General features: G+C 39.7%; 1 protein-coding gene across 1 annotated transcript in view; it reads right to left on the bottom strand.

Annotated features, from left to right (window-relative positions):
- LOC140739526 (eukaryotic peptide chain release factor subunit 1) overlaps positions 1 to 23,861 on the bottom strand; it is a 44,033-nt gene that overhangs the window by 5,730 nt on the left and 14,442 nt on the right. The window contains exons 3-8 of the mRNA XM_073067917.1: positions 20,729 to 20,868; positions 17,102 to 17,240; positions 14,009 to 14,199; positions 9,158 to 9,287; positions 3,880 to 4,035; positions 3,678 to 3,742 (exon numbers count right to left, since the gene is read on the bottom strand). Coding sequence (XP_072924018.1) covers positions 3,678 to 3,742; positions 3,880 to 4,035; positions 9,158 to 9,287; positions 14,009 to 14,199; positions 17,102 to 17,240; positions 20,729 to 20,868 — 821 coding nt within the window. The remainder of the gene's footprint in view (positions 1 to 3,677; positions 3,743 to 3,879; positions 4,036 to 9,157; positions 9,288 to 14,008; positions 14,200 to 17,101; positions 17,241 to 20,728; positions 20,869 to 23,861) is intronic.

Genomic DNA, 23,861 nt, shown 5'->3' with positions numbered 1-23,861 from the left:
TCCAATCAATGAGATGAAATTAGAGGTGTGGGTTGTAGAGGTGCCCAACCCTATAAAAAAGGCACAAAATCAGGTTACTGACAGAGCTTATTCTTCTCAAGAAAGATCTGTTTATGAGCACCATGCCTCAATCAAAACAGCTTTCAAAGGACCTTAGAAGAATTGTTGAGATGCACGAAGCTAGAGAAAGCTACAAAGGCATTTCTAAAGATCTGAATGCTCATCACTACACAGTAAAATAAATTGTCTATAAATGGAAGAAATTCAGTATTGCAACTACTCTCCCTAGGAGTGGGCATCCTGCAAAAGTCACACCAAGTGCAATGCTGAAGGAGGTGAAAAAGAACCCTAGGATAACAGCAGAAGTCTCTGTTCATGTTTCCACTATAAGAAAAACACTGAACAAGAGGAAACCACTGTTCTCCAAAAAACATTGCTGCATGCCTCAAGTTTGCAAAAGACTACTTGAATGTTCCACAACACTTCTGTGGACAGATGAGATAACAATTGAACTTTTTGGCTAAAATGCACACTGCTGTGTTTGGAGGAACACCAACACCAAAACCTCATCTCAACTGTGAAGCATGGTGGAAGGAGCATCATGGTTTGGCTTTGCTGTTTCAGGGCTTGGACAGCTTGCAATCGTTGAGGAAACAGTGAATTCAAAATTGTATCAAGACATTTAACAGGAGAATGTAGCAGTCCGTCACCCAAAGCTTAATAGAAGTTGGATGATACAACAAAATAATGATCCGAAAGACAAAGAATATATCAACAACAGAATGGCTTAAAAAAAATGTTTGGAATGGCCAAGTTAAGAGTCCAGGCCTTAACCTAATTGAGATGCTGTGGCACGAACTGAAGAGGGCTGTTCATGTAAGATATCCCGGAAATATTGATGAACTGTAACAGTTTTGTATGGATGAATGGTCTAAAATTCCTCCTCGCACTGTGCAAGTCTGATCAGCAGCTACAGGAAACATTTGATGGGGGTTATACTAATAATTATGAGAGGCATAGATAGGGTGGGTTGTCAGTACCTGTTACCCAGGGCACCAATAGCAAACACTAGAGGGGGCATATGTACAAAATTAAGGGAGGGAAGTTTAGGGGAGACATTAGGAATAAGTGTGTGTGTGTGTGTGTTTTTTTTTTACACAGAGGGTTGTGAGTGCCTGGAATGCCTTGCCAGGGATGGTGGTGGAGGCTAAAACATTAGGGGTATTTAAGAGCCTCTTGGACGGGCACATGGATGAAAGAAAACTGGAAGGTTGTGGGGTAGTGTGGGTTTAGTACTTTTTTTTTTAAGGATTATATGGGTCGGCACAACATGGAGAGCTGAAGGGCCTGTACTGTGCTCTAATGTTCTATGGTTCTATGGTAATTAAATACAAGGCTTCACATACTTTTTCCAGCCTAGACTGTGAATGATTAAACAATGTGTTCAATAAAGACAAGAAAAATATAATTGTTCGTGTGTTATTGTGTTTGGCTATTATTGGAACTTAAATGAAGATCAGACCACATTTTACAAGTAATTAATGGTGAAAACCAGATAATTGCAAAGGGTTCAAGCGTTTTCTTGCAACTGTACAGATGATTGTTATATACATTGACTGACTGTATCCATTAGGTGATGTTTATGTAGTGGTGGTGGGAGATGGGTTAATGGGTGGAGGTATTGATCAGCTGGACAGCTGGGGGAAGTAACAGTTTTGAGTCTAGTGGTTCTTGCATAGATGCTGCAGAGCCTCTTCCTGATGTTTTTGGCCTTTCTCTGGCACTTTTCTGAACATTTGTCCTTGATGGCAGCTAGACTGGTGCCAGTGATGCGTTGTGCAGTTTTAACTCTGTTGTAGAGCTCTCTTGTCCCCTGCAGTGCATTTTTGTACCACACAGTGATGCAGCATATTAGGATGCTCTCCACTGCACATCTGTAAAGGTCATGAGTGGTATCGGTTTTCCTGAACTTGATAACCATCTCCTGTCTTGATGACATTGATACAAAAGTATGAAAGCATGTAAAATCAGCCTCAAGGGCATCTTCTATCCCACTAGAATAAGACGATTTAATGTTCTGTAATAATGTGATGGCCTCTTGACCTCACAATCTATCTTGTGGTGATCTTGCACCTTACTCTCTACCTGCATTGTAGTCTGTACTGTAGTATTATATTCTGCACCCTGTTAATGCTTTACCTTGTATTACCTCAATCCACCACTGTAATGAACTGATCTGTATGCACAGTATGCAAGCTTTTTTTAAAAACTGTACCTTGGTACATTTGACAATGAACCAATTTACATTAATAACTTGGAAATGAATGTAGAAGGTTTCTTTAACAAGTTTAATTTTTCTTTAGACAACAGAAAAATTGGTTGCTATTGATAGTGAGGATAATCTTACAATATTGATCAATTGGAAAGATGGTCAAAGCAATGACACATAGAATTTAATGTTGTTAACTTGAAGATGATGCAGTCTGAGAGAATGCAGATCCTCCCTGGATGATCACCAGGATGTTTCTGAAACGGAATGTTTCAGTTCTGAAAAGTAACTGAATAAGCCGAGTTTGTATCCCTTGGAGTGGTGGACGCTGAGATGGTATCTGATGAAATTACGAGGGGCATAGATAAAATAGACAGACGGAGCCTTTTTACAATAGCAGATACGTTCAGCACAAAAGCACATATATAAGTTTAAGAAATGAGAGGTTTAGGAGGACCTGAGGAAGAGATTCCGTACCCATACAACAACTGGAATCCGGAAATCAGTGACTAAAGTAGAGGCTCCCATAATATTTAAGAATTTAAACTAGGGGTTCCCAACCTGGATCTACAGATCCCGCGGTTAATGGTAGAAGTCCACGGCATAAAAAAGGCTGGGAACCCTTGACTTAAAACATTTGAATCAACAAGGTATAGACAGTTACAAGAAAATAGGATTAGTATAGATGCCCAAATTGCTGTAGAAATCTGACCCAGGGTTCAGGAACATTTCGTTGTAGGCATACATATATATACTGTATATATAAAGCTAGGGTGCCTGAGACTTTTGCACAGCACTGTAGCAATTTTATGTACTGCACTGTATTGCTGCCGCAAAAAAAAAACATTTCATGTGAGTGATGATAAGCCTGATAGGTCTCTATTGTGGACTGAGAGTGAAACAGGGGCAGGGAGAGGGGAATCATGGTTGGGAAAAGGGGAAGGGAGAGGGGAGGGAGTGGGAAGCACCAGATATTCTGTAATGATCAATAGCCAGTTGTTTGGAATCAAATGACTTTGCCTGGTGTCTCATGGCTGAGTGTGCCTGCACCTGCACCATTCCCCACCTGATACTCCTCCTCAGCCACCACATCTCCCATGGCACTTCACCCTTGCCACTCCCAACATCCTTTGCTCCTGCTAGATTTACGAACTCACTCCACACTCCATGTTGACAAATACAATACTGTACAAAACTTTTAGGCACCCTAGCTATACATGAGCTTAAGACTTTTGCACAATACTGAACATGCAATTTCACAAAAAGAAAACAGCATTACAGATTACCATTTTGTCATACTACAAACACTGCATTGAAACACTAACATTTTTCAACTAGACATTCAAAAGCCAAACCTCAAACACATAACATTCATCTCTTATGACCGACGTGTAGAATGAAATCGTACCTCTTTGTCCGTGAAATGGGATTTATCCTTCTCTTGTTCAGGAGTCAAATACAAGATTTTCTCTTCTGGGAAGTAAATGACACAGTAAGGCTGTTTATTTAGCTAAGTTCACAGTAAAACTAGTATTTTAATTTGCAGATATTCAATATGTGGACATTGAATCTGACACCCAACAACTTACAATGAAAGAAAGTGTGATTACCTTCTGTGCCATGGCAACGGAGTACATATCGCATAATGTCCAGATTTTCATAAACTATCAGAATCTCAACTGCACCCATTTCCAGTGCTTTAAGTGTGTCATCTACTCCAAAGCAGTACTTCCCTGTATCTTGACTGATTTCATCAAAGTATCGCCCTGTAGGATAAACAAGTTAGCTATTGTTCAAACTAAGTATTCTAGGAAAAATAAGTTAATCATTAAAAGATGCTTATAAAGACACTGCTTAAAAGTGCCCATAAAGATGGGATGCCAGGCAAGATTATACAACATTTTGCTTAATGAACAATGACTCAGTAGTCAGTGCCAAGCAGTGACCTTCACAGAATATTGCAGAAATGCTATCAAAACTTCATCTAAAACATACAAACAGCAGCACTTGGAAATCAGATGATAATACCAAAGACTTAACCACATAATCTAAAGCAGGGATTAACCTTTTTTATGCCACGAACCAAATACCAATAAATGGATGCCAGTTTAGGAACCCCTGCTCCGGTTTTATCCCAGAGTCTACAGACAGTAGGTTAATTGTCCTATGATTAGGGTTAAATAAGTGGGTTGTTGAGCAATGTGGCACACTGCTAGATCTCTAAACTATAATTTTAAAAAGTTGTTCCTTGAGCTACAAAGATGAAGAAACTCATCGGGTCAATCAGCAATTGCTGAGGAAAACAGAAAGGCAACATTTCAGGTTAAGACACCTCACCTGGACTAAAAAAGTCTTGATCTGAAACGTTAACTGTTCATTTCCCTCCATAGATGCTGTCTGACTTGCTGAGTTCTGCAAGGGTATAAAGACCCTGACGGGAGTTATATACAGGCCCCTTAACAGTAGTCAGGATGTGAGATATATATTTCAACAGAATATAGAAAATAAGAGAAATGTTACATTAGTCAAGGGGGATTTCAATATGCATGATAAACAAAGGAACGTCAGTGGATTCAGTGAAGGTTGTTTGCATGGATTTTCAGAAGGCCTTATACAAGATGTTGCATATGAGGCTGCTTAACAAGAGCACACAGGATTACAGGGAAGATGGATAGAAGATTGTCTGGCTGGCAAGAGGCAAAGAATCTGAATAAAGGGAACCTATTCCAGTGACAAGTGATGCTCCACAGAGGTCGGTATTAGGACGGCTTATAGGTCAACAATTTAGATTATGGAATTGATAACTTTATGGCCAAGTTTGGAAAATTATACAAAAGATAGGTGGCAAGGCAGGCAGTGTTGAAGCAGTGAGGAGGCTGAAGGAGGACTTGGACGGATTGGGACAATATAACCATATAACAATTACAGCACGGAAACAGGCTCCGCCCTTCTAGTCCGTGCCGAACGCTTACTCTCACCTAGTCCCACCGACCTGCACTCAGCCCATAACCTTCCGTTCCTTTCCTGTCCATATACCTATCCAATTCTTTTTTAAAATGACAATATCGAACCTGTCTCTACCACTTCTACTGGAAGCTCGTTCCACACAGCTACCACTCTCTGAGTAAAGAAGTTCCCCCTCATGTTACCCCTAAACGTTTGCTCCCTAACTCTCAAATCATGTCCTCTTGTTTGAATCTCCTCTACTCAATGGAAAAAGACTATCCACGTCAACTCGATCTATCCCCCTCATAATTTTAAATACCTCTATCAAGTTCCCCCTTATCCTTCAACGCTCCAAAGAATAAAAACCTAACTTGCTCAACCTTTCTCTGTAACTTAGGTGCTGAAACCCAGGTAATATTCTAGTAAATCTCCTCTGTACTCTCTCTATTTTGTTGACATCTTTCCTATAATTCGGTGACCCAAACTGTATACAATACTCCAAATTTGGCCTCACCAATGCCTTGTACAATTTTAATATTACATCCCCCAACTCCTATACTCAATGCTCTGATTTATAAGGGCCAGCATAACAAAAGCTTTCTTCACCACCCTATCCACACGAGATTCCACCTTCAGGGAGCTATGCACCATTATTCCTAGATCACTGTTCTATGCATTCCTCAATGCCCTACCATTTACCATGTAGGTCCTATTTTGATCAGTCCTAACAAAATGTAGCACCTCACATTTATCAGCATTAAATTCCATCTGCCATCTTTCAGCCCACTCTTCTAACTGGCCTAAATCTTTCTGCAAGCTTTGAAAACTACTTCATTATCCACAATGCCACCTAACTTAGTATCATCTGCATACTTACTAATCCAATTTACCACCCCATCATCCAGATCATTAATGTATATGACAAACAACATTGGACCCAGTACAGATCCCTGAGGCACACCAACATGAGTCACCGGCCTCCAACATGACAAACAGTTATCCATTACTACTCTCTGGCATCTCCCATCCAGCCACTGTTGAATCCATTTTACTGCTTCAACATTAATACCTAACGATTGAACCTTCCATGTGGAACCTTGTCAAAGGTCTTACTGAAGTCCATATAGACAACATCCACTGCTTTACACTTGTCAACTTTCCAAGTAACCTCTTCAAAAAATACAGTAAGATTCGTCCTTCCATGCACAAATCCACGTTGACTGTTTCTAATCAGACCCTGTCTATCCAGATAATTATGTATACCATCTCTAAGAATACTTTCCATTAATTTACCCACCACTGACGTCAAACTTACAGGCCGATAATTGCTAGGTTTACTCTTAGAACCCTTTTTAAACAATGGAACCACATGAGCAATACGCCAAACCTCTGGCACCATCCCCGTTTCTAATGACATTTGAAATATTTCTGTCAGAGCCCCTGCTATTTCTACACTAACTAGGGAATATCCTGTCAGGACCTGGAGATTTATCCACTTTTATATTCTTTAAAAGCGCTAGTACTTCCTCTTCTTTAATCATAGTTTCCATAACTACCCTACTTGTTTTCCTTACAATTCAATTCAATATCCTTCTCCTTAGTGAATACCGAAGAAAAGAAATTGTTCAAAATCTCCCCCTTCTCTTTTGGCTCCACGCATAGCTTTCCACTCTGATTCTCTAAGGGACCAATTTTATCCCTCACTATCCTTTTGCTATTAATATAACTGTAGAAACCCTTTGGATTTATTTTCACCTTACTTGCCAAAGCAACCTGATATCTTCTTTTAGCTTTTCTAATTTCTTTCTTAAGATTCTTTATATTCCTTGAGCACCTCATTTACTCCATGCTGCTTATATTTATTGTAGATCTCTCTCTTTTTCCAAACCAAGTTTCCAATATCCCTTGAAAACCATGGCTCTCTCAAACTTCTAACCTTTCCTTTCAACCTAACAGGAACAAAGATTCTGTACCCTCAAAATTTCACCTTTAAATGACCTCCATTTCTCTATTACATCCCTCCCATAAAACAAGTTGACCCAATCCACTCCTCCTAAATCCTTTCGCATCTCCTCAAAGCTAGCCTTTCTCCAATCAAAAATCTCAACCCTGGGTCCAGACCTATCCTTCTCCATAATTATATTGAAATTAAAATGCAAAGAAGTAGAAGATGGAATACAGTGTATGAGAAATGTATGGTCATGTACTTTGATAGAAAGAATAAAGGCACAGACTATTTTCTAAACAGGAAGAAAAAAATCACAAAGGGACTTAGGAGTCCTTGTGTGGGATTCTGTGAAGGTTAACTTGCAGGTTGAGTCAGTGATAAAGAAGTCATATGCAATGTTAGTACTTACTTTGAGGACCAGAATATAAGAGCAAGGATGTGATGCTGAAATTTTATAACACATTGGTCAGACCACACTTGGGAGGATTGTGAGCACCTTTGGGCCGCTTATCTAAGAAAAGGTGAGCTAATGTTGCAGAGGGTCCCCAGGTGGTTCACGAGAATGATTCCAGGAAATGAGTTGTTATCATATGAGCCAAAAATGGCTTTGAAGCTGTACTCGTTGGAACTTAGAAGAATGGGGGAGAGATATTCTCAATTAAACCTATCAAATATTGAAAAGCCAAGACAGAGTGGATGTGGAGAGGTGGAGAATATGTTTCTTATAGTGTGAGAGTCAAGGAGCAGAGGACACAGCCTCAGAATAGAGTGATAGCCATTTACAACAGGGATGAGAAGAATTTTTTTTTTAGCCAGGAAGTAGCAAATCTGAGGAGTTTATTTTGTAGAAGCCAAGTCAATGGATATATTTAAAGCAGAGGTCAAAAGATCTTTGATTAGTAAGGGAGTCAAAGGTTACAGGGAGAAGGAAGGAAAATGGGTTTGAGAGGGATAATCAAGCAGCCACGATGAAATGGTGGACCAGACTCAATGAGACGAACAGCCTAATTTTGCTCCTGTGTCTTATGGTCTTCTTCCAGCTTCCTGTTTGATGCTCCAGATTTTGCCATCTGCAGTTGTGTTTCTCCATGGTTATTCATTAATAGAAAACCAATGTTATCATCACAATGTGGCGTGAGTCAGCTGGAATTCAAGTACATCTCAAAATATTGACTTAAAAAAAGTTGCTCATAGAGCACTTTGACTGAAAACCGGGCTTTCCAAATACAGTGGACTCCAGTTAATTAGGCCATTGGTTAATAGTAGTAGATGTTTATTTGGGACATCATGCCAATCGGGGCAGGAGACTGTTGCTGAGCAGGTTTTAACTTGCGCCACTCGCATGCGTTTGTGTAAGCTTTAAGACAGTACACAGTGCTTAGAATGATCAATTTTAAATAGTGTTAGTTGCGTGTGTTTGTGTTCAAAAAGTGGGTATTTTTGACACTGACAGTTGATGAGAAATAAGCAGCAAGATAATTCTCAACTGTGATGCTCACCATGGTTTCAAGTGTTCAGGCCAGAACGGCTGGGAGAGAAAATGAAATGATTTCACTTCTTCAGTAAGTTAGGAATTATGTAGAATGTGAAGATATCCACAATCATCTTGAATGTTACAATGAGAATTAAGATTTCGAGGTAGAGCATCATACGAAGGCAGTCCATTATCTGCACTAGGAGTCTGCACTGACTGTTCATTTACACACAGCAGATGAATTTCTCTGGAAATTAGGAACCAATACAGTTTTATAGTACGGTAGAGGTATTGGTAGTGTCCTAATTTGTTCTGTATTCCATTTAAATACATGAATTGTTACTCAGTTAAATGGTAGTTTGTCTTTTTTTTAATACCTTTTAATTATTTCCACAAAGCTTGGGCTAATTGGGACAGCCACTCAATTGGGTCAAAATGTACTGGTCTCATATGTCCCAGTTAACTGGAATCCACCATACAAGTGCTTAGCTTATCTAATAAACTAGTAGGAATTTCTCACCTATTAGTTTCTTTTCCTGAATGAACTTCACACTGGACAAGACCTCAGCTGACAACTCAATTGCTTGATTAAAACCATTCTCACCTCCATAGGAGATGTCCACCAATTTTAGTACTTTGCTCTGCAATCGCTGTGTAGAGAAATACAAAGAAGAATTTCAGCTTGAAGGAAAATATGCTTAACACAAGGTGGTAATAGAGAACAGCACAGTATCCCAATTCTAATAGCTTTCTTTGTACCTCTTCAGTCCCAAAAGAGGAGGATGAGAGCTGAAAACAAGGAGATGTAATAAGTTGTGGACTGAGGAATCACACGAAGACCTAATAAGTATGACGAGGGTCCAGAAAATTGCTCGTAACCCAACATCAGAACATGGCTGCAAGAAATGATTCCAAAACCATGCCAGATCAGTTTTACAAATGAAAATCTAAACTGTAGAATTTGGGCATGTGAAAGAAATGGAAAATGCTAGAAACAATCAGCAGGTCAAGCAATACCTGAAGAAAGTTGATAAAGAGTTAACACTTCAATTCAAAGGGGTGACATTAACTCTTTCTCTTGACAGTTGCTTCCTGACCTGCTGAGTGTTTGTAGTTCGTCGGTCTGACCAGATTCCCCTTGAGCAAAGCAATAAAAAACTGTAACACAAGGTCTTGACAAAAATCATTAGGAGGGGCTTACCCCCAAGCTCCAGCTGAGAGAACAGTGGCTCAAGGATTCATTAACCAGAAACTCAGAATTAAATTATTGCGAGTTCCAAATTCTGCAGAAGAAAAACGTTTCTTCTCTGCAGAAACTGCATCAAACTCTTCACACATCAGCTCATCTCCAACTTCCACACACATACTGGAATGCAGTATTCAGAGGAATTGCTGGATTAACAACCTGCTCCCTGCACATCCAAATGATCTTCAGCCTTCCTACGAATCAGGGTGGTGTACAATCCTCAGATGGTGAACTTTGAGCCCAACCTAGAGATTGCTGTATTAGGCAAATGAACTATTTTAAATAGATATGATCAGCAACCATTCAAAATATTTAAGGTTGAGAACAATTAAACGGAACATAGAATAATAGGGTGCAGGAGCAGGGTCTCTGGTTAATGTTGTGCCAGATTAAATGTTTGAGTGTGGATGAACAAAGGGACCTTGGGGGTTCAAATCCATACATCCCTCAAGGTCACTGCGCAGTTTGATACGGTAGTTAAGAAGGCCTATGGGATGCTAGGCTTCATTAACAGGGGGATTGAGTTCAAGAGTAGAGAGGTCATGTTGCAACTCTACAAATCTCTGGTGAGACCACACTTACGAGTATTGTGTTCAATTTCTGGTCACCTTGTTATAGGAAGGATATGGAAGCAATGGAGAGGGTGCAGAAGAGATTTACTAGGATGTTGCCTGGTTTGGAGAACAAGTCATATGAAGCAAGTTTAGCAGAGCTGGGACTTTTCTCTTTGGAGTCTAGAAGAATGAGAGGGGACTTGAAAGAGATCTACAAGATTATGAGAGGCATAGATAGGGTGGATAGTCAGTACCTGTTTCCCAGGGCACCAACAGCAAACACCAGAGAGCATATGTACAGAATTAAGGGAAGGAAGTTTAGGGGAGACATCAGGGGTAAGTTGTTTGTTGTTGTTGTTGTTGTTGTGTGTTTTTTTTTTAAACACAGAGGGTTGTGAGTGCCTGGAATGACTTGCTAGGGATGGTGGTGGAGGCTAAAACATTAGGGGTATTTAAAAGCCTCTTGGACAGGCACATGGATGAAAGAAAAATAAAGGGTTATGGAGTAGTGTGGGTTTAGTACTTTTTTAAAAAAAAAGGATTATATGGGTCGGCACAACATGGAGCGCTGAAGGGCCTGTACTGTGCTGTAATGTTCCACAACACTTCTGTGGACAGATGAGGTAACAATTGAACTTTTTGGCTAAAATGCACACTGCTGTGTTTGGAGGAACACCAACACCAAAACCTCATCTCAGCTGTGAAGCATGGTGGAAGGAGCAACATGGTTTGGCTTTGCTGTCTCAGGGCTTGGACAGTTCGCAATCGTTGAGGAAACAGTGAATTCAAAATTGTATCAAGACATTTAACAGGAGAGTGTAGCAGTCCGTCACCCAAAGCTTAATAGAAGTTGGATGATGCAATAAAATAATAATCCGAAAGACAAAGAATACATCAACAACAGAATGGCTTAAAAAAAATGTGTTTGGAATGGCCAAGTTAAGAGTCCAGGCCTTAACCTAATTGAGATGCTGTGGCACGAACTGAAGAGGGCTGTTCATGTAAGATATCCCGGAAATATTGATGAACTGTAACAGTTTTGTATGGATGAATGGTCTAAAATTCCTCCTCGCATTGTGCAAGTCTGATCAGCAGCTACAGGAAATATTTGATGGGGGTTATACTAATAATTATGAGAGGCATAGATAGGGTGGATTGTCAGTACCTGTTACCCAGGGCACCAATAGTAAACACTAGAGGGCATATGTACAAAATTAAGGGAGGGAAGTTTAGGGGAGACATCAGGAATAAGAGTGAGTGTGTGTGTGTGTGTGAGAGTGTGAGAGTGAGAGTGAGAGAGTGAGAGAGTGAGAGAGTGAGAGAGTGAGAGAGTGAGAGAGTGAGAGAGTGAGAGAGTGAGAGAGTGAGAGAGTGAGAGAGTGAGAGAGTGAGAGAGTGAGAGAGTGAGAGAGTGAGAGAGTGAGAGAGTGAGAGAGTGAGAGAGAGAGAGAGAGAGAGAGAGAGAGTGTGTGTGTGTGTGTGTGTGTGTGTGTGTGTGTGTGTGTTTTTTACACACAGAGGGTTATGAATGCCTGGAATGACTTGCCAGGGATGGTGGTGGAGGCTAAAACATTAGGGGTATTTAAGAGCCTCTTGGACAGGCACATGGATGAAAGAAAAATAAAGGGTAATGGGGTAGTGTGGGTTTAGTACTTTTTTTTAAGGATTATATGGGTCGGCACAACATGGAGGGCTGAAGGGCCTGTACTGTGCTGTAGTGTTCTATGGTTCTATATCCTTTCTGCCTAAACCACCTTCTGTTCTGATGCAGGGTTTTGACCCGCAACATTTACAATTCCATCCTCTACCCTCCTCCCTGTATCTCACCACTCTGATGCTGTTTGTCCCACAGATTTCCTCTAGCGTTTGCAGTTTAGTATCTCATTTTGTTTCTCACACCATTTAAGTTTCTGACCGAGGAAATCAGTTCAAGTCCTGGGTATCCTTTCTGATGGGCATTCCCAAAACTCTTGACATATTAAGATGTAGATAGGAGTCCTGTGCAAAAAGCAGTCAGGTTGAGATATGCTTGGGGCCGGAAATGTTTTGGATTTTGAAATATATAACGTCTCATGCAGATAGCTTGGGATTTCCATCATTTTAAACTCTGAATTTATGTGCTACCAGTAAGCAGCTTTTGTCTTATTCTTGTTGATCCCACAAATGTAGTTAACAGTAAAAATTATTTAATACCAAAGCAGCACAGTAGCATTAGCAGAATACCAACAAACAATGACAGGCTTAACGATCATCGGAGTACTCAGAAGATCAAAGATGGAGCAGGTCAATAATTTTAAAATTCCTGGGTGTTACCAACTGAGAAGACCTGTCCTGGATGCATCATATCAATACAATTGCAAAGAAACCACAGCAACGCCTCTACTTCCTCAGGAGTCCGTGGGGATTCAGCATGGCCTCAAAAACCTTGGCAAACTTCTATAGATGTGTGGTGGAAAGTGCAATGACTGGCAGTGTTACGGTCTGGTATGGAAACACCAATGCCTTTGTGCAGAAAATCCCACAAAAGGCAGTGCACTTGGCCTAGTCTATCACAGGTAAAACCCTCATAACCATTGAGCACATCTACATGATATGTTGCCGAAGGAAAGCAGCATTATCAAAGATCCCATCACCCAGGCCTTGCTCTATTCTCACTGCTGTCATCAGGTAGAAGGTACAAGTGCTTCAGGATTTCCACCACCAGGTTCACGAACAGTTACTACCCCCCCCCCCCCCCCAACAACCAGGCTCTTGAACAAAAGGGAATAACTACAGTCATTTAAGGACTCTTGTTATTTCATGTTCATACTTAAAGCTATTTCTATCTGTATTTGCAGTTTGTTGACAAATGATCCTGCTTAAAATTACTGTTTCATAGATTTACTAAGTATGCCTGCAGAAAATCTCAAGGTTGTATGTGGTGACATATATGTACTCTTTTAATACAGTTTTACTTTGACGATGTCATATTTTGATTAAAAGTATACAAATTCAGTGTATTGTAACTTCTTTTTAGGTCTTATGCAAAGTATAAAAGCAATCAGCATTATATACTTGTTCTAGTGTTGGATTTTCATCACTGACTCTAAAATTTAATGTCGTTATGTATAAAGTATAAAAACAATCAGCATCGTAGCCTAGTTCTGGTGCTAGATTTTCCTGATCAGCAGTTAAAAATTTTTATGCATGCCGTTTCTTAAATTTCTGCAACCAGCCTGCTGAATATTGACAATTACTTTCAATTTTCAGTTCATCATAATAGATCTTTGCTTGTTTCACGACCGACATACCATTAAGCTTACTCTGCATATGTTAACACTGACAATATACAATTGAGATCTTCATTTTTTGCTTTATATTTTTCATTAATATGTGAGGTCACTTCTCAGAACTGTCCGTAGTGCACAGAGATCTTGTGGAATTTTCCATTTATAATATGTCAGCACTCAAAAAAAAATTCAGATTTCGGAGGTTCTTGGATTCTGGTATTTTGGATAAGAGGTATGCAACATGTACTAAACATTTCAGTGCTGTTTTACTCAGTCTATAGTCATGTTCTGCTTTAGCTTACCGGATCAAACATGTCCGACTGACTGAGCTCCGTTTTGAAATCAGCTGATCCTGCCAGAATAAGTCCTGCAACGTTCACCTTGTCACTGCTGATGAAGAGCTGCACAGCTGTCTCTGCTACCTTCCGCACATAGTTATGCCTCTTTTCCATTCGCAAGCGAGCAAAACGCAGGGCAGACTGGCCTCCTCTGCCTTTAAACACAGAACACCCGAATTCAAAAATCTATTAGCAAAAACACTTTCACAATATCCAACCAGTGAAACTAAAAAACCATAGATGTTGGAAATAAACAGCAAGACTCCATCTTTATATTCTTTATAAACACCTGATGTGTTTCAAAGCTTCAATCACAACGAATTGAGGGTGCAATGAATCCCATAACCAGCATTTGAATAAATGCAGTTATTTTATTTGTGTTGATAAAGAACATAACTAATATTCCTGTTCTTAAAATAATAATCAAGAACCGGAATAACAAGTGCTCTATAAAGAAAGGCAGCTTCACAGTGCATTGACCTAGAGTGGCAGCTTGGGTCAGGAGTAAAGTTTGTAAATTTGTGATCACAGAATATCCCCTCAACTCAGCTATCTAAAGATCAGTAAGAATTCATGTAGTGATTTGAATGGGATCCTTAATCTGTTCACACTATGCAGTCAACCTTTCTTTGTAATAACAAGTAAACTTATCAAAGATTATCCTCAACCTAAAACCAAAGTCTAAAAACATTCATGAAAGGAATTTCTTATGCAACAAGACTAAGACATCACCATCAAAAAAAATTATTCTAAAGATTTCCCAAAGAGAAATACAAGAACAGAGAACCAATGAATGATTCAGAGGAGGAGCAGTATATTCAGGCTCAGTCACTGGTTCAAAAACTCATCTGTGAAAGTGTCCCAAACAGCATCAATCTTGATTTTGGGAGGGGTGGGGAGGCAAGGAGAAGCATTTCCAAATGCCTACTAACTTTAACATTAAAAATTCCTGACTTGCAAATTTTAAATCGCAAACTGTGCCTTCTTGGGTTCTTAGCCAGAGGAAACCTTAGTCCTATCAATATCTTTATTATAAGTGTCCCTTAAGTTACTACTTAAACCTAGTGTCCCTAAGGGTACCCATGCAATCTATGATAGTAATTCAAATGTTTTAACTTCAATTTAGTAAGTTGTGAAAGGGAATTTATCCTTGGAATCAAAACTGAACAGAATGCTCCATATGGAGTGGAACAAATTATAGTAAAAATTAATTGTAGGAGTTGCTCATTAGTAGTGTGATAAGTAGAATTCAGGCCTGTCCCCTTTTATTAGAAATGGAAATAGGCAGAGTAAAAGAACCAGAGAGGGCAGAGAAATAGGTGATCATGCAGCATTGAAATTCTGAGAGCTGTTGAAATCCTGAATCTAGGTTCAGTCTGCAAGGCCGTACAATTCAATTCAGAAAATGCAATCATTTGGACAGGTGAGTGAGATCCGTAAAATGAAAACGAAGTACCCTTTGTTAAGTATCAAATGTGATAGGTACTGGTGTGACTATTTATAAGGGCTTCTCAAAGGCATTGAATAAGAAACAATTAACAAAAATAACAAGTGAATGGTAAAGGGTGGCACTCTTTCTTAAATGGAAAATGAATGAAGTGAGAGAAAGAACAGAAATATTACATATTTACTCTAGATCCTGGTAAGAGATACAAGTATACAAATACAAAGCATCCAACAAATATATTATTTCCTAGTTTCCAAAATTCTATTTAATTATCTTTCACATTGCTCCTTGGGATATTATTCTTTTCCTTGGGAGGCTACTGAAATTTGTCACGTGCCCAATCACCCTCATCAATTTTTATTGATGCACCATAGAAATACACCCTATCCAGATAAATGATGGTTTGGTATGGCAACTACTCTGCCTATGACTGCAAGAAACTGCAGAAAACTGTAGACACGGGTCAGCACATCATGGAACCCACCCTGTCAACTGTTTACATCTTGTGGTCTTGGTAAAGTAGCCAACATAAAGACTTTGCCCTCCCCAGATAGTCTCTCTTCTCACCCATCCTATCAGGTAGAAGATACAAAATCCTGATAGCATATATCAAAGCTCAAATGACAGCTTCAACCCACTTTAAAAAATTACTCAACAGTTTCCAGCTACAGTAAGGTGCACTGACCTCACAATTTACTTCGCTATGACCTTTCATCTTATTGTCTGCCTGAACTGCACTTCCTCTGTAATACTTTACTCTGCACTCTTATTGTTTACCCCATACTACCTTAATGCACTGTTGCAATGAATTGATCTGCAAGAACAGTACGCAAAACAAGATTTCACAGTATCAAGGCATATGCAACAATAGTAAAACAATTTACTATAGACATCAGGTCCAAAGAAGCCAAGTGGATGAATGCCAACAGATCAAAAAGATAAACTGTTCCACCTTCAGAGAAACTCTGGAAAACATTTCTGTTCAAACACAAGTACATTACAGTACAGATGCACAAAATGAACATACATGGCCTGAAATCCATGTCTATCTGGCTTTTCCTCACAATAAATTCATTAGCATTCAATTTCAAGGTCAGTTAGAATTTTTCTAAACTGAACAAGTTCATCAACATGACCTTCAGTAAACAAAATCTCTATATTGTCTCTTGTCAGGTTCTTGTGCTGATTCTGGATGTCATACTTAACATTTAAAAATACATAAATTGCAAAAAAAAACTTTTTTATGTCCCTAAGTAACAATGTCCCTAACGAACATGGCGTAGCCACATGTTGAAAGTTCAAACCTCTTTTCTGGCACCAGTAATCTTTGCTGAAATGTTATACAGGAAGTGCACAGAGCAATCTGCCCTTGATTATGCTGATGGTGTGTGAAGAAGTGGGACTGGGAGTGGTTCTTATACCTTCAACATGCAACATCTAGGTAATACTTTCTTTCAACCCAATAACAAAAGATGCCATTGGCTTCTAAGGAAGGGGCTAAACTATAGACCGGTAGAGAGCATGTTAAACTTAGCATGCAAGGAAACAAATTCAGAAAGAAATATCACAGGGGAGAGGAAATCTGTAAAAACCAACAGTTCCACCCATACCGTGCTTCTTTGGTAGATCCACTGTGAATTTGTGTAGTACTTCTCGTGTGTTTCCCTGTAGAGTACCAAACAAAGCTCCAGTACCATCAATTACGATAAACCCGAACTTGCTGTCATCTGAAAGAAGTGCAGTAAGAGCCTTTCAAAAGAAGAAATAATGTATGTTAGCAATCTTGAAATGGAAAATAACCATAGTAGCTCGTGCAAGAGGCCTGCAGAAAGTCCCATTTGACAAGTCATTTTAATGAATCAGAAGGGTGGTTCACCTCAATTTGCACAGTTGTCCAAACATCAGGCTCTCACATCTCAACCTACAGATAGAGCACCCATGCTTCAGTAAGATCATTCACATCACTGAATTGAAGTCTTATATCCTATGCCAAAACAGCAACTTAAAATCTGGACAAGTAATAAGTGCAATGCTGAAGGAATGCAGATCTATTGCCATCTTTGAGATGATGTACTCTATTAGGAGGTACAGGGGAAAAAAGTACCTGAACCCTCTCAGGCATGATCAGCATTTCTTTCTCTCCACTCAAAAAGCAAAAGTAAATTATCTGGTTTGTGAGGGAGCTTATGATGACCAAATTGACTGGCACTTTTAATATAATGCAACTTTGAAAATACAGCATTCATTTCCTTCATTATAAGCTTCAAAAGAATGTTCCTTGTTCTTAAAATCAAGTCAACTGGAGCACTTCTAATGTCAGAGGTTATAAACACAGGAAATTTTCCAGAAAACAAATATTAAAATAAAGCATTTCCTCCATATTTCTGAATCTCAACTTGCACTTTCCTCCAGCAACATGAAAGAGCTGGAAGGATGGCAAGGGCAGAAAAGAAAAAGAAAAAGGGGTAGAAAACAAAGGTAAGTTTCTTGTTGCCATCTTAAGTAGTCACTTTGCTTTTGAAAACCTGCAAAAGGTCAATGTCTGGATATGTCTAAATTGATATTACAATAGTTCCTCAAAGAAATTAAAATAATGAGACTTTACAGACATTGAGAATGATTTTTCATCCATTTTTTCTAATAGGCTAGAAATAAATTGTGAATTCATTTGAAAAAATATTATTTGAAATCATTGCAGAAAATGTTGGCAGATCAGTCAGCATCTGTAGAAAAAGAATTACTGTTTCCCGTCCACAACTCCTGAGAACTTACGAAGTTAGAAATCAATCAATTTAAGCTTCAGATCAGCGAATGGAATGGAAAAAAACAGAAACTGGCTGGAGTCCAAACAATGGTAGCAGTGCTTACCAAGAGGCAGTGATGCTTTGTTAATCACAGAAGATCTGTCTGATGCAGATGCAAGAGAATGGAAACAGGAGGGAAAAAGAACACTGGAATTAAGAGATAAAAATCAATGGAGAAATAAAATACTTCTTTTGCTAGAAACCTGAAAAAAAAACAGAATTCCAGAAATATTCCAGGTCAGGCAGCATTGATGAAGATGGAAGCAAAAGTAACAGCTGAATATACGTCATCAGAATGAGCCAGTTGCGATACAAAAGATAGAAATGGTGGACAAACTGTGACAAGTTTTCTCTGTAGAAGATACAAGCAGTATGCCAGAAATTCAGAGCTATCAGAGGGCAGAAGTGAGTGGTTGTGTATTTTGCAATTACTATTGCTATTACTAATGTTATGAATGTACCACAGCTCTGAGGGGCCGAAGGGTGCAGGACCAGCCCCCTCCTTCCTGAGAATCGCAAGATCGCTATTAATTTGGGTCTTGGACCCAGGAAATGAGAGACAATGCAATGGATTTGACCATTGTTCTTAGAGACACTTGTGTGAATTGCGACTCGATGCTACGTGCCAGCTCTCAGGGACATGGACACCCTTGGGCAATGTGGAGGGGGATTGTATCCCCCTACCTTGATTGACATCTACAAATCTGCCAGTCACAATAAAAAGGGACAGCAGGAGGCAGTACGCCAGTGACGCACCAGACGGAGACACCATTGCTCATGTAAGGACGGGAAGCTGTTCGGGAGCCACGTGTGATTCGGTTCCCCTAGCCTGGGAACCGAGTGGCTGATAACCCCGAAAAGGAGTTCGAATTGACAACGGGGAACTCACGTTCCCGATTCAACGCTTTGAGTCCAAAAGGCTGGCAAGTTTATTTTCTCTCTCCAACCCGTGAACACCCAGCGGTCCCCAAAACGGCTAAAAGCCTTCATGAACTGGCGAGACTTTTATATTTCCATCGGACAATAGTTTTACCCCTAGACAAACGATAGAGCTACTTCTTATTGTTGATTATTACTATACCCGCGCTTTAGATTGAGTATTGACGACGTTTATTATCTGAATGTTTGTATTAACCTTACTTTTGTGCCCCTTTATAAATAAAAACGTTTAAAAATAGTACCATCAGACTTCAGCGGACCTCTCTATCTTTGCTGGTAAGTGACCCAGTTACGGGGTTCGTAACACTAAGGAGAAGATGCTTGGGAAGCTGAAAGATGATAAGTTACCTGGACGACATGAACTTTTCAGGAAAACCTGCTCACCTCTACCAGAAAGCTTACACTGGGGAGGAAATTCATTTTTCAGCAGGACACTGCCAGAGCATTGATGATGTAGCTTTGAATGATGGAAATTGAGGTCCTTGAGTGGCCCAGTCAGACTAATGATCTTAACCCGATTGATTTTCCCTGGGGCAGGACCTCAAGATTGCTGTCCACCGCCATTCCCCAACTAACCTGGCATAGCTTGAACAATTTTGCAAGAAGATATGAGTAAATCTTGCTCCATCACCTTGTGCAAAGCTAACAGATACTTATCCAAAAAGACTACTGGCTGTAATAGTTGAACCACCTCTCACAGCTAAGTACTGTGCAAAGAAATTTGAACTTGAATTTGAAAAGAAAAAATACTTTTGAACTGTTGCCATTTCAGTTTTTGAATCTAGTTTTTCACGCTTTACACTTTTTGCCTTTTTGGGCTCTATTGTGAAAAAAGTAGTATGTGATTCACAAGTAAAAATTCTCAATTAAACTGAAAAAATTCCCTGGTTATAATACTCATTTACATGAACAAAGAGCTGGGATGAATACTTTTACTAGGCACTAGTTACAGTGGAAGTTCAAAGGTACTTATTTAGGAAGGGCATCAAAGGTTATGAGAAGAAGGCAGGAGAATGACAGGGAAAGTAAATCAGTCATTTTCAAATCTGAAACTATTGAAAGTAATCTCCAGCTCTGGGCTATACCAGTTCAGAGAGTTGGTTTATCAGGCTTACTTGGACTTCACTGGAACAGGGCAAGAAGCTGAAAAGCAGAGAGATCGAAGTGGGAATGGACACTTACAATATAAATTAACAATCAATGATGGGAAAGGAAAACACGTTTTACAAGTGGGCATGTAAAAGCATGTTTGCTCCAGTGTACCACTATAATAAGACCATAAGATATAGGAGCAGAAGTAGGACCAAATACACTACACCGAAAATGATGTCATTTTTTTGTATCTTTTTTAAAAATGGCAATCTGAAATAAATAGGGAACACTCGAAAATTAGCTAAATTTTTTGAAGAGGCTGTGAGCTGATAAGTGAGATACTGCTCAGAACTTAGACCATGCACTCAAGAAAAAATATAACTTCTAAATGCTTCAACTTACCTCTGTATGAAATTTGTTATCACAGAGATATAAAGATGTATTAATTGGTTTGAAGGGCTCAAAATCAATGTTAACTTTCTTTTCTTTGCCTTCTTCTGTTACAATTGTTCCACAGTAGACAACCAAACCATTGGGTGGTACTACATAAACACAGTAAAGAGCAAGTATTAACATTTAAAGTAACAGATGGATGGAACAAATTTTGTGTATATACAACAGAAGTGTGGATCAGGGTTTCAATAGATGAACAGTGGTAGCAGCAAGGTCAGTGGTGGCTAAGTGTTTTTTTTGGGCAAAGGTTAGGAAAAGTCTCAGGAAAAGAAACTTTGTGGAGAATAATGCAGAGGTATACAACTTGACTCAAGAACCAGAGGCCTGGTCAAACAATCCGGAGACACAAAGTCAAATGCCAGCATGCATGTGCGCGTGCAAGCACACAGATAAATAATCAAGATCAAGAAGTTAATTCCAGTACATGAAACAAATTAAGTTTACAAACATTCAAGTTGCTCATTAACATTATTCAGGGAAGGAAATTCTGAAAAGAGGTTGCTGTCCAAGTTGCATGCCATCTTGGACAATGTCTCCCATCCACTCCATAATGTACTGGTTAGGCACAGGAGTACGTTCAGCCAGAGACTCATTCCACCGAGATGCAACACTGAGCGTTTAGGAAGTCATTCCTGCCTGTGGCCATCAAACTTTACAACTCCTCCCTCGGAGTGTCAGACACCCTGAGCCAATAGGCTGGTCCTGGACTTATTTCCACTTGGAATAATTTACTTATTATTATTTAATTATTTATGGTTTTATATTGCTATATTTCTACACTATTCTTGGTTGGTGCGACTGTAACGAAACCCAATTTCCCTCGGGATCAATAAAGTATGTCTGTCTGTCTGAAATCAACCATCATTTTCCATAAAGGCATACATAACTTGAATGCCACAATGCACTCTAAAGTACCATTCTGGTTTCCAGCAATTATGGATGGGAAGCCTTTTCACCAGCACCCATAACCAATGAAATAACAAACAAAGGAGCTGGTTATGGACTACAGGAGGAATGGAGACAGGCTAACCCCTACTGCCATCAATGAATCTGGGATTGAAAGGGTGAACAGCTTTAAGTTCCTAGGCAATACACATCACCAAGGATCTGTACGTACCAGCTGTGGTAAAAAAAAATCACAAAGGTGCCTCTTTCACCTCAGATGGTTGGCGAAGTTTGGCATGGGTCCCAAATCCTAAGGATTTTCTACAGGGGGACAATTAAGAGCATCCTGACAGGCTGCATCACTGCCTGGTATGAAACTATACTTCCCTCAATCGCAGGACTGTGCAGAGAGGGTTGAAGACAGCCCAGCGCATTTGTAGATGTGAACTTCCCACTATTCAGGATATTTACAAAGATGTGTGTGGAAAAAGGGCCCAAAGGATCATTGGGGACCCGAGTCATCCCAACTGCTACCGTCCAGGAAATGGTACCGCAGCATAAAAGCCAGGATCAACAGGCTCCAGGACAGCTTATTCCACAAGGCCATCAGACTGATGGTGATACAATTGTATTTCTATGTCATATTGACTGTCCTGCTGTACATACTATTTATTACAAATTGCACATTACACATTTAGAAAGAGACGTAACAAAGATTTTTATTCCTCATGTATATGAAGGATGTAAGTAATAAAAGTCAATTCAATTCAACATGATCTGAAGCATGGTTGGAGATCAAATCTGAGATGATACTGTAAATGGTCTATCTCAGGCTCAAGGCAAGAGGATGGCTGCAACAAGGCTAGGAAATAAATGTTTTTGATGGTCAAGGCATGAACAACTATTGCCATTATTCCAAACCATCAAAGGAAGACAACTCATGCGTTATTCCCAACAGCCTCATTGTATCTCCCACTCCTGTGCTGTGCAAGTTGACATAGTTCTACTGATATACTTTTTTTTCAATATTCAAGGGAATTAATACTTTAGTACTCCAAAAACACCTGGTCAAGTCAACTGGCTCCCCATTATTCTCCCAACCCATATGGCAAAACTGTGGCTCAGTAAAACAATTTAAATATTCTCCTCTAATAATAGTACTTCAGGACATTTATCCCTCACTTTAGTGGTTACAGTAATAATGTCATTAAATACACTGAGTATTTGCGGTTAGGAATTTCATCTGTGAACACAGTAATATTTCAGACTGTAAAATCTTAGTGGCAGTACAGTACAAGGACACTGACTAGGGTACAGTTTGTAGCATACACTTGCATACATAGCAAGCTGCTGGATAATAAAGAACTTCACCTAATTACATCATTTCTTTTATCTGCATTCCTTTTCCATATTTCTATTCCTTGGCAGTTGGTTGCCACTTGTAGTTGAAAACATAGAACATAGAATAGTACAGCACATTACAGGCCCTTCGGCCCCAACGTTGCACTAACCATCAAACCCTGCCTCCCATATAACTCCCCACCTTAAATTCCTCCTAGTAGTCACTTAAACTTCACTAGTGTATCTGCCTCCACCACTGACTCAGGCAGTGCATTCAACGCACCAACCACTCTCTGAGTGGAAAAACCTTCCTCTAATATCCCCCTAGAACTTCTCTCCCCTTACCCTAAAACCATGTCCTCTTGTACTGAACAGTGGTGCTCTGGGGAAGAGGCGCTGGCTGTCCACTCGGTCTATTCCTCTTAATATCTTGTACACCTCTATTATGTCTCCTCTCATCCTCCTCCTCTCCAAAGAGTAAAGCCCTAGCTACCTTAATCTCTGATCATAATCCATACTCTAAACCAGGCAGCATCCTGATAAATCTCCTCTGTACCCTTTCCAATGCTTCCACATCCTTCCTATAGTGAGGCGACCAGAACTGGACACAGTACTCCAAGTGTGGCCTAACTAGAGTTTTATAGAGCTGCATCATTACATCGCGTCTCTTAAACTCTATCCCTCGACTTATGAAAGCTAACACCCCATAAGCTTTCTTAGCCACCCTATCTACCTGTGAAGCAACTTTCAGGGATCTGTGGACATGTACCCCCAGATCCCTCTGCTCCTCCACACTACCAAGTATCCTGCCATTTACTTTGTACTCTGCCTTGGAGTTTGTCCTTCCAAAGTGTAC

The sequence above is a fragment of the Hemitrygon akajei genome, chromosome 15, assembly GCF_048418815.1.
Source record: "Hemitrygon akajei chromosome 15, sHemAka1.3, whole genome shotgun sequence".
Lineage (NCBI taxonomy): Eukaryota > Metazoa > Chordata > Chondrichthyes > Myliobatiformes > Dasyatidae > Hemitrygon > Hemitrygon akajei.
This window is presented reverse-complemented; position numbering and strand designations above follow the sequence as displayed.